General features: G+C 39.7%; 1 protein-coding gene across 1 annotated transcript; it reads left to right on the top strand.

Moving 5' to 3' along the window:
* Nucleotides 1-679: 679 nt before the first annotated feature.
* Nucleotides 680-9,623, top strand: LOC141128236 (vomeronasal type-2 receptor 26-like). Its single transcript, XM_073615416.1, has 2 exons — nucleotides 680-859; nucleotides 8,904-9,623. The coding sequence occupies exons 1-2, from the start codon at nucleotides 680-682 to the stop codon at nucleotides 9,621-9,623; spliced, it is 900 nt and encodes a 299-aa protein (XP_073471517.1).
* The last annotated feature ends 2,078 nt before the right edge of the window (nucleotides 9,624-11,701 follow it).

Raw genomic sequence — 11,701 nt, forward strand, 5'->3', positions numbered from 1 at the left:
TGTGAGCCCTTTCCACTGAGAAGAATGGAGTAAGATTATTTTTCCCAAAAGTGTCTGCAAGCCATGCTTCAATGAACTCTGCAGGGTGTTTCCCTTCGGATTTCTCAGGCATTCCGACTATACGGATGTTCGACCCTCTTAATCTATTCTCCATATCTTCGATTCTAGCTGCTGATTCATCAGCTTTAGTAGAGATTATGTGCATTTCTTGGGATAAGGGGGGTAATTCATCCTCAATAGAGCTCACACGTTCCTCCAAAGCAGTGGCCCTCTCCCTGATTTTCTACATATCTTGTCTAATGTGCAACAAGCCTTCCTTCATGCTTTTGACTTCAGTTGACAAGTCAGTAATGGAGGAGCCATAAGCATGGACTGCAGTTAGAATGTCCTGTAATGAGGGCTCTCTATTTTCCACATCTGTGGGGTCAGCAGTGACTTGGGCAGGGAGGGGGGATGGTGGATTACTCACTGCGTTCCTGGAGGCCGCCGGCGCCATTTTCTCAGGCACATGTTGTGTTGTATTAGGAGACTTCACAGGGGGTCCGTTTTTGGCTGTGCAGGCTAGCAAAGTTTGCTGTGTGGACTTGACACCGCTGGCTTCATGGGCATATTGGCCGAGTTTAGCCGCCACCGAGGCATAGGAGTCCCTTCCCGTTCGTTGCTGGAGCGGGGGTCCACCATGTTGGGCCGTGCCGTTGGCAAGGAGGCTCCCTTCCCTCTTAGGCATGCTTGCCTTGTTATTGTGGCGACCGGGTGTCGCTGTAGTGATGACTCCACACCGGGGGCGAAGTATCCGGTCTATGTCTGCGCTGTATATGGCTCACAACAGGATTCTGTGAAGCAGGATGCAGGAGCTAGTGTGAGACACGTCCTCTCACATGAACATCCAAGCCACGCCCCCGGACAGTGTGTTTATTAAAAGTCAGCAGCCACACTTTTTGTAGCTGCTGACTTTTAATAAACACAAAACTGAGTGGAACTCCGCTTTAAAGAACCTGCAAGTACAGTAAGAATTCCAAGTATGAATATTTTTACATACAGTAGTTAGGACCAGGTCAGTTTAGACCAATGTAATATTGCATATATCATACCTGGTTGGTCCCTGTGGAAGCTGGAAATCACTGTAGTAGACACCACTAATCCAATAATCTCCACTAGCTTCTAGGTCGCATGCTGAGCAGCTGCCCTGCAACTTACTGAACACAGAGTTCACCTGCTCAGCAAAGGTGTCATTCAGAAATTGTATGGATGAGACAGAGATCGTGATGTCGCTGCCCCACCGCTCAACCTCACTCAGTCAGAGAACACATTGCATTCATTGAGAAGATGCAAAGCTATCTTTGAATGGTGCCTGTCCTGAGTGGGAGACCTCCTGCACAGGGCCATCTTTAATATTGATTGGACCCTGGGCAAAAATTTTCTTGCCCCCCTCCATGCAGTTTCCCTCTCCACCTGCTCTGAGACATACAATAAATAGCAGCTAGACTCAAAATCTGTTTACTGAATCAGATCAGGCAGCGATTGTGATTGGTTGCCAGAGGTTACAGTGTATCATTACCACTCACTGACTGGTTGCTAGAGATTACAGCACACATTACGGCTCACTGATTAGTTGCTAGAGGTTATAGCTCATAGTTTCTGCTGGTTGATTGGTTGCTAGAGATTACTGTACATCAATACTGCTCACTGATTGGTTACTAGAGGTTAATGCACATCACTACTGCTTACTGATTGGTTGCTAGAGGTTACAGCACATCATCTCCTCACTGCCTGCACACCATGGACTGGGGAGGTGAAGGACCCATTAATAGACAGAAAATTCCTAGGGATCCTAGGACTCCTGGGATCAGTGGCAGTGTTGGGGGGCAGGGGAGGGTGTGATCAAGGGCAATGCTGATTTTTTTTTACCGACTACCAATATAAAGAGGAATTTCAAAACTGGCCACCAAAGTAATAGGGATTTACACTGACCACTAATGTAATAGAAGCATTCACAGTAACCACCAATGTAAGGAGGGATTTACACTGACACCACAGAATTGCGCTACCCATTAGCAGATACACAGCAGTGCCAATAATTGTTTATGACACCCTCCCGCATCTGCTGACATGTGCCTTGACACTGTGATTTTGAAAAAGGGTTTTGGCCCTTCTTCCACATTTGTAGCACAAAGAGTAACCATTGAAATGAATGGGCTGCCCTACACGTGACCTACATCTTTATCCACCCTGTCAATACACCTTTGCATCCTAAAACCCCTGCTAACCTCTGCACCCCAAAACTCTCCAATCCCCCTCTCCTTTAACTCTACCTGCCTCCTCTGCTCATCTTTGCACCCACCTTCTTTACCTCCATACATCCCCTCCTTGCTCACCTCTGCACATCAAACTGTAATTCCTTCTCTGCCTACCACTGCACACCCCACACTACCCTCTCCCCCACACTAATTTGCTTACCTTTGCAGAACAGGCTGATGGTAGGCTTAATGTCCATAGTTGTAGGTAGGACTTTCAAGCATGCCCCTTTACCTCCCCAGTGGGCAGCATTCAGTATTGGTGATGGTGGATATAACCTCAGGGGGCATGATATACATATGAATACTGCCTCTATTTACATATGAATGCCACCGCTATTTACATATGAATGCAACCACTATTTACATATGAATGCCGGTATTTACATGTAAACACAGGGTCTGCAGGTGAATCATCTGTACACAACAATAGGGCAGAGCTGGGCAGCATTAGTAACAGAACTTCACACTGAGATATCAGGACACAGGATGGGACTAAAACCTCAAGGGATGAAGGAATTTAAACTAGGATAGTTGGCAAGTATGAGGCAGCTGCTTTGGGCCCCACAACAATGACAGGACCCAGGGCAGCTGCCCCTTTTGCCCTGCCTTAAAGATGGCCCTGCTTCTGCAGCAGGGCAGCTGCTCAGCACAGGACCTGGAAGCTAATGGAGATCACTAGAATAGAGGTATCTAGACAGTAAGCAGAACAAAAAAAATGTTTTGTTTTGTTTTGGTTCGTTATTTACAAATAACGTGTTTGGTTAAATGTGTTGTATTTGTTTAATTCATTTTCGGAATTCGTTTTGTTTATTTGAATTCAAATTGATTAGAATTTTCTGAATTCGATGGAATTGATCAATTCGACCAAATTTGGAAAATTCGAATTGATTCAAAATCCATTCAAATTGCATTCAAGTTCGATTATTATTCCATTCAAATTCCATTGAAAACCAAATTTATTCTATTTGAAATTAGATTTTTGGAATATGGTTACTGTACATCCTTTCTATTCCATTATTTTCTAAAGTTTTTTCTATTTTTCTATTCTATTCTATTTTTTTCCATTCTATTCTTTACTTCTTATTCGAATTCAAATTTATTCTATTTGAAATTCAAAATTTGGAAAACGGCTATATATTTTTATTCTATTCTATTTTATTCCTTGTAAGTCTATTCTCCACTTTTTTTATTCTATTATTTTATTTTCCTATCTACTCTTTTCTACTTTATACTATTCTATTCTTTTCTATTCAAATTCAAATTTATTCTATTTGAAATCCGACATTTTAAAAAATGGCTCATATTATGGGAAATGGTTCTATTCTATTCTATTCTATTCTATTCTATTGTTTTTTCAATTTTATTAAATTCTTTTATTTTTTATTCTATTAGTTTCTATTCTATTCTTTTCTATTCTATTCAAATTTGAATTCACTCTATTCAAAATTCTTTTTTGGAGGAAGCTATTATTTTATTTGCTATTCTATTATTTTCTATTTCATTATTTTCTATTCTATTATTTTCTATTCTATTCAAACTTGAAACTTGAAACTTCAAACTATTCAACAATTGTTTTTCGTAGGAGCGTTATATTGTTTCTATTTTATTCTATTCTATTCTATTCTTTTTTTCTATTCTAATCTATTTTTTTCTATTCTATTCTTTCCTCTCAAATTTATTCTATTTGAAATTCAAATTTCAGAAGATGGTTATCTTCTTTTTTTTTATTATTTTTATTCTAGTTATTTTTTATTCTATATTATTCCATTCTATTCTTTTATTTTCTATTCTATCCCTTTCTTTTCTTTATTTCTTTTGTTTAATTAAAATTCCAAATTCGATTAAATTGAACTCAATTCGACCAAATTTGGACAATTCCAATTGATTAGAATTACATTCAAATTGCATTCAAGTTCAAATCAAATTCCATTAAAATTCCATTGGAAATCAAATTTATTCTATTTGAAATTTGAAGTTTGGAAGATGGTTACTGTGTATCCTTTCTATTCCATTATATTCTATTGTTTTTTTCTATTCTATTCTATTATTTTATTTTCTATTCTATTCTTCTCTTCTTATTCAAATTCAAATTTATTCTATTCAAAATTCAAAATTTGGAAACCTGTTATATTGTTATATTTATTCTATTCTATTTTATTCATTTTTATTCTATTCTACTCTTTTATATTCTATTATTTTATTTTCCTATCTATTATTTTCCATTTTATTCTATTCTTTTCTATTTTATCAAATTCAAATTTATTCTATTTGAAAATTTAATTTTGGAAAATGGTTCAAATTGTGGGAAATGGTTCTATTCTATTCTATTGTTTTTTTTAATTCTTTTCAATTCTTTTATTTTACATAGTTACATTTCTATTCTATTATTTTCTATTCTATTCAAAATTTAATTCATTATATTCATTTTTTGGAGGATTCTTATTGTTTTCATTTTTTTTCTATTTTTTTTTTTATATATTCTAATCTATTCTTTTTTTTCTATTCTATTCTTTTCTCTCAAATGTATTCTATTTGAAATTCAAATTTCAGAAGATGGTTATATTTTTTATATTTTTTATTTTTGTGTTTCATTTTTTTATTGTATTTTATTCCTTTATTTTCTATTCTATTCTTTTATATTATATCCCTTTTTATTCTTTTATTTTTGATTCTGTTCTGTTTACTCTATTATATTCTATTCCTTCACTTTTTTTTACATTTTTTTCTATTCTATCATATTATTTTCTTTTCTATTCCTTTATTTTCTATGCTATTTTATTCTCTTTGGTAATTTGATTTTGATTTGAAAACTATTCAAAAACAATTCAAATTCAAATTCGGTCCAAAATCTTGTTTCATTATTTGGGATTCATTTAAATTCACTTCTATTTTAATTCAGAAATTCGGATACATCCGAAATTACAAATAACAACAACAAATGTGTCCGAATTTCAATTCGGAACAAAAGCACACATGTCTAGAGGCATCTACTACCATGATTTCCAGCTTCCAAGGGGATCCCACAGGTATGGTCTATGTATAGTTATGTAGACCCCTTGTCTTAAACAGGGACTACCAGCAAATTTAGATGCACTAGGTTGTAGTTAATCTGCCTGATTTGTAGTCTTTGTGATCCTTTGGGTTTTCTCCTAAGCCTGGTGTTGCTGTGGTTCCTCCCTTTTGTCAGTAGGTAGCAATGTTATCTTTAGCATTAGTATGATGAACTACAGTAAATCTAGGTTATGAATATGCATACTTCACTCTGCCAATCAGTAGGATTTTCTTGGCCACTGACGCATGCTGGGAAAGTGTATATATGCAATATATGGAGGTCAAGTGATCAGGGTCCTCCCATCCAGACCTTGGTTTGGTGTGGATGTGTGAGAAACAGCTGCATTGGGTAGGCCTGAAGCCTAAGGCTTGGCCATCTGCTCTTGGCTATGCAAGAGAGAGCCTGTTTGTTGCCTGTAGGCATGAGATGTAGTACCAGTGGTTACTTTTCCATGAGCTTGGGGCTGTGTAGAACCTGGAAAAGTGTCAAGACAGACTCATCTAAAGAATCTATACGTGGTGCTGTGGTTTTTTTTGGTTGCTATAGGAGACAGCTGTTGCTACATAGGTACAGAACATTGGATGCACCCCAAAGGCCCTTGTTCTGTATTGCTGTCTACCTGTCTGTTTCTGTCTTTGGAGTCTGCTGGTCTGTTTGCCTATTGTCCTAGGGTGTCCTGTGCCCTAATACTCTCTCCCTACATATTGCCATCGTGAGGAAAAAAACTCACTTTTGTTCAGCCTAAAAGTGACCAGCATCTATTTTCTGCAACCGTCCATGCACACAACACCTAGGAACCAGCACCCTGAGGTGAAATGTCAGCTAGAGTTGGGCGAACAGTTCGGGCCGAGCAAAAGTTTGGCTGTTCAGCCAACACGCAAATTTGCAGGGCGCTCGGCAGGATGTTCGCCTGCAGAGTGCCCCACAATGCACCGCACGCTGCATAGTGCATTCTATTCCCTGATGCCCAATCAGGGCACAGTGAATAGCTGGTTGTTAAGGAGTAGTCTGTCACATCCTTAACAATGGAGTAATCCATGATGAACCCCCGCCTGACCATTTTCCTGTATGGGGTTTTCTCCCTGTGATTGTTTCAATGGATTGAGATATACTTTATTATTTTTCATTTCATTATGTACAAATTCAATCATTAAGATATATATCATTTGTCTATATTGCATATATATTTATTGCTATACATTTTTTACATATATTTAGCAGTATAATCTCCAGCTCCTGAAGAAGCGTTACAAACGCGCAACATGTCGAGCGAATAAAAAGAAGGCCCACCTGACCTGCAACTCAACCCATACTATCTCCTACATCCATCACCACAATATTATTTGGGAAGTTATGTTTTCTTCTCTATTTTGAATGTTGGAATATATATTGATGGTTGGGTTCAAACAATATGCAGGATAGGACCTATGTATGTACTAGTACTTTTTTATAGACTGTATTAACGATAATAATCAATTATATATACAATTTTAAATTCAAATTTAATAAAATGAAATTATATTTTTTACCTTTTCTAGTTTAATTACTTTTGTGCCTTCAAAGTCCATAATTATGAGTTCCCATATTTGATAGGTGTCACTAAATGGCAGACTGCGGTCCGGCCCCAGTAGCCATTCTGCCCAAACCACATCCCTCACCGAGGAGTTTCCTGTGTGTCCTCTCCCCGTTGCCGGCTCACCCGTCTGCCTACCTCTGCTGATGCCACTATGTTCACAGCATAGCAGGCCTGGCAGATCCATCTCTTCCATAATATTGCTGCACTGACCCCTCCCCACACTGCCTTTCTTAGTCACACAAAACATGAAGCGCGGCCGCTCTGGATAAAGGGCGGGACTTTTTAAGTTAAAAAGTGAGGGATTGGTTGCTAGGCAGCAGGGCGGACCCAGCAATCAATCACCCACCTTTAACGTGAAAAGTCCTGCCCTTTGTCCAGAGCGGCGGCAGCAGTTCATGTTTTGTGTGAATAAGATAGGGCTCTGTGGGGAGGGAGCAGTGCTGTGCTGTTATGAAAAGGACAGGGGGTTTGATATTGAGAGAGGACTGTGATGGGGGTCAGTCTGTGATGGGGGTCTGTGATTGGGGGGTCAGTCTGTGATGGGGGGGTCAGTCTGTGATGAGGGTCTGTGATGGGGGTCTGTGATTGGGGGTGTCAGTCTGTGATGGGGCCAGTCTGTGATGGGGGCTCTGTCTTTGAAGGGGGTCAGTCTGTAAATTGGGGGGTTAGTCTGTGATGGGGGTCTGTGATTTTTGGGGGTCAGTCTGTGATGGGGGTCTGTGATGGGGATCTGTGATGGGTCATGTCAGTCTGTGATGGGGGGGTCAGTCTGTGATGGGTCAGTCTGTGATGGGTGTCTGTAATGGGGGGGTCTGTGATTTGGGGGTCAGTCTGTGATGGGGGGGTCTTTGATGGGGGATCTGTGATGGGTCAGGTCAGTCTGTGATGGGGGGGCAGTCTGTGATGGGTCAGTCTGTGATGGGTGTCTGTAATGGGGGGTCTGTGATGGGGGGTTGTGATGAGGCAGCCTGTGATATAAAATGGGGGGGAGATGTGATGTGAAGGGAGGGACTGAGGACACTGATGTAAAAGGGGGTCTGTGATTTTTGCACTAGCAAAACACAGGTCTCTGCAAGAGCAATAAGTGTCCTGTTCACACTGCAACAGCGCCCCTGAGTGCTGAGCAGTGCGGTGTAAAATGCATACTCTTTCTATGCACCGCAGCTGAGCTGTGGTGCATAAAAATAAATAAACTGTATTTTGACATTTCAATAAAGTTGAAAGAAAAAAAGTACAAAGTGTGATGTGTGTGAGCCCTAAAGGTGTGTACATGTATGTGTGTGTGTGTGTGTGGGGGGGGGGGGCGCTGTGATGTTCACGGGAGGCTGCAATGTGGAGGATATCATGTGGAGTCATAGCACCAATATGACACTCGGACCTCCACCGAAAGAACATTTTTCCAACCGGACCCCTGTGAATTTGATTTAAGTACCCCGATATAAAATAGAACGTCTAATGGCCAATGAAGAGGGGGGTTTGGGTGGCCATCAGGGTTGGCTGGCCGGCCGGGGGACCTGTCATCCGCACTGCCCATCACCTCACTTCATCTATCTATCTATCTATCTATCTATCTATCTATCTATCTATCTATCTATCTATCTATCTATCTATCTATCTATCTATCTATCTAATTTGAAATACATTTCTACAATATAAGGGCATTAGTAAATTTTATTTTACTCTCCCACAATGCACTGATGAAAATCCAGCTGCTAGCTGTAAGGAAAGGATCATTTTTTAACTCAGAAACTTTGGCACAGATGCTCATTGTGTTTGTATTTTCCTTCCTGCAGACAGTGAAAACTGCATGAAATGTCCTGATGATGAATGGCCAAATGAGAAGAAGGATCAATGTGTTCCCAAATTGGTGGAATTTCTTTCCTACACTGATGATACAATTGTTGCAGTATTTTCATCTGTCTCCATCCTCTGTTGTCTTCTGACTGGTTTAATATTGGGGATATTTATACATTACCAGGACACCCCCATTGTTAAAGCTAATAACCGGAACCTGAGCTATCTTCTCCTGGTCTCAATCATGTTGAGCTTCCTCTGTGTCTTCTTGTTCCTCGGACGTCCAGTAGATGTAACCTGCATGCTGCGTGTGACCTCTTTTGGTGTCATCTTCTCAGTTGCTGTCTCTTCTCTACTTGCCAAAAGTATCATGGTGTGTATTGCTTTTAAAGCCACCAAACCTGGGAGTCCCTGGAGGAAATGGATGGGAGCCAAGCTGTCCAATTTTATCATTTGTATGTTTTCACTGCTTCAAGTAATAATCTGTGTTTCTTGGTTATCCATTTCTCCTCCATTCCAGGATAAAGACACTCACTCTTACCAGGGAAAGATCATCATTCAGTGTAATGAGGGTTCAGTTATCGGCTTCTACTCTGTCCTGGGATATATGGGGCTTCTGGCAGCTGTGAGTTTCATTATAGCTTTTTTAGCCAAAACATTGCCGGACAGTTTTAATGAGGCCAAGTACATCACCTTCAGCATGCTGGTGTTCTGCAGTGTCTGGATTGCCATGATCCCGGCTTATCTGAGCACTAAAGGGAAAGACATGGTGTCTGTGGAGATTTTTGCTATATTGGCATCAAGTGTTGTACTTCTTGGCTGTATATTTTTCCCAAAATGCTACATAATTCTGTTCAAGCCTGACCTGAATACAAAAACAGGTTTGCTTGAAAATAAAGGATAATTATTTTTTTTTTTATGTATGATGACCCTTGGTAATAAAAATATTTTCTATAATATATAGAGCTAACATTATAGTTATATCTATATCATTGTATTTTTACTAATGTATTAGGAAGAGAATGAATACTGTTAAAGTGTAAAGTTTAATTATTAATACTTACTCTTCCAATGGGCAGTTAGTAGAATTTTTTGCTTTCTTGAAGAGCTTTGGACACCACTGGTATCCAACACTGTGGATTTGTTGCAGACCTTGTCCCCTGCTTGGTGTAATGGTTCCTACCACTGGCCTTCTACAGAACAAAGTAATCACTTAGCAGGGAGGAACCACTGTGATCAGAGGGCAGCATAGTTTCCAAATGAACCTAAAGTAGGACACCAGAGCCACCCATATCTTCAAGAGAGAAGATTTCACTCACTGCATTACAGAACCTTCCATTAAACATATTCTTTTATAAATTGTTTGTAAAGTATTTTTGACAGGGTTTGCTTCAAATGTATTGCATGTAGATGGCTATAAAAACAAGTACATTTTGCTTGGTGTATTCTAAAATATTTCTCTAATACTAATTAAACTTGATGAGAGCATGTTTACAGTATGTTCACATTATAATTGATACATTTACTTCATTTTAAATAATATTTACTTTATGGGATAAAAACACATTTTCTCCTTTTATAAATTTCCTTAAAAGCTGCTGCTATAAGGGAATATTCATTTTCTCCATACAATCCAAGAGGGAAGTTTGTATATAACAATCTGGTACCAACACAAAAAAAATAGGTTCCAGGTACTCACTGTCAATTATAGACTTATTTTCAAGACAGCATATAACAGCAACATTCCATTAACAAAGGACCTCAACATATTTTGAACTAAATGTGCTTACTCATAAATAGAGATGAGCTTTGGGTTAAATACAAGTTCGACCCAAACCCAGCCTGTTGGCTGTTCATCAAATGGATAAACAAAATGGGCAGATTTGGCCAGACTGCCCACCTGCCCAAATCTCCAACTGATCATGTTAGTAAGCAATCACTTAATGGCAGAATCACTACCGCCACTAAATGACAAATCCGAGCAAGCTTGTAAAAATCTGTCTGGGATCCCACGTCTCATCATTAACCATATATGGACATAACCATATTTGGTCAATGATATCATCCAGGTTCCCTGGCACTGCACTTACATTCCAGCTGCACAGAGGAGCTGTCATTTGCAATGGGAGTAGCGGAGGGGGGGGACAATTCATTGTGAATGATGTAAATGTAGATCTACATCCCTGGACAACATGATTGTCATTGTGGGACATCATTTTTTAAAGGAAGGTTTTATATTAAAAGAAAAAACCTGACACCATCCCTATTACAACATGAGATCTAAGAGGTCTATGAGATCTAATCAGTCTGTACCTGTCTATGTACTGTATGATCATATCAGACATTTTTCTGTCTTTATATTGTTTTTAATGCTCCTTAACCACTTCTGGACCAGCCGCCGCAGTTTTACTGCAGCAGGTTGGCTCCCCTGGGCAAAACAATGTTACCTTGCGTTGCTTTGCCATTTGGCCACTAGGGGAGGCGTATGCATGCCTCTGATGGTGCGCGCTCCCCCCAAGTGGCCAAAAGGCAAAACGACATGAGGTAATGTTGTTTTGCCCAGAGGAGCCAACCTGCTGCAGTAAAACTGCAGGTGAGCAATCTGGCCAAATCTGCCCAGTGGTGGTAGTGATTCTGCCACTAAGTGATTGCTTACTGACTTGATCAGTTGGAGATTTGGACAGGTGGGCAATCTGGCCAAATCTGCCCATTTTGTTCATCCATTTGCTGAACAGCCAACAGACTGGGTTTGGGTCGAATTCGTATTTAACCCAAAGCTCATCTCTACTTATGAGTAAGCACATTTAGTTCAAAATATGTTCCGTTCCTTTGTTAATGGAATGTTCCTGTTATATGCTGTCTTGATGCAGAGCCGATGCGAGTCCCCGGCAGGCGCGATGACCACCGGGATTTTCGTTCTTTCTGACAATTTGTTTTCGTATGCATTCGTCAAAGAGTCTTTCGTTCATTTGGATGTTTCAG

The sequence above is a fragment of the Aquarana catesbeiana genome, linkage group LG01 (genome assembly GCF_042186555.1).
Source record: "Aquarana catesbeiana isolate 2022-GZ linkage group LG01, ASM4218655v1, whole genome shotgun sequence".
NCBI classification, from domain to species: Eukaryota; Metazoa; Chordata; class Amphibia; order Anura; family Ranidae; genus Aquarana; species Aquarana catesbeiana.

Excerpts from the sequence above, each read along its gene's own strand:
- LOC141128236 (XM_073615416.1), top strand. The coding sequence starts at position 680 with ATGTTGGGCCGTGCCGTTGGCAAGGAGGCTCCCTTCCCTCTTAGGCAT. Across the intron at positions 860-8,903 it reads AGCAGGATGCAGGAGCTAGT|GACACCCCCATTGTTAAAGC; the intron begins GTGAGACACGTC and ends ATACATTACCAG.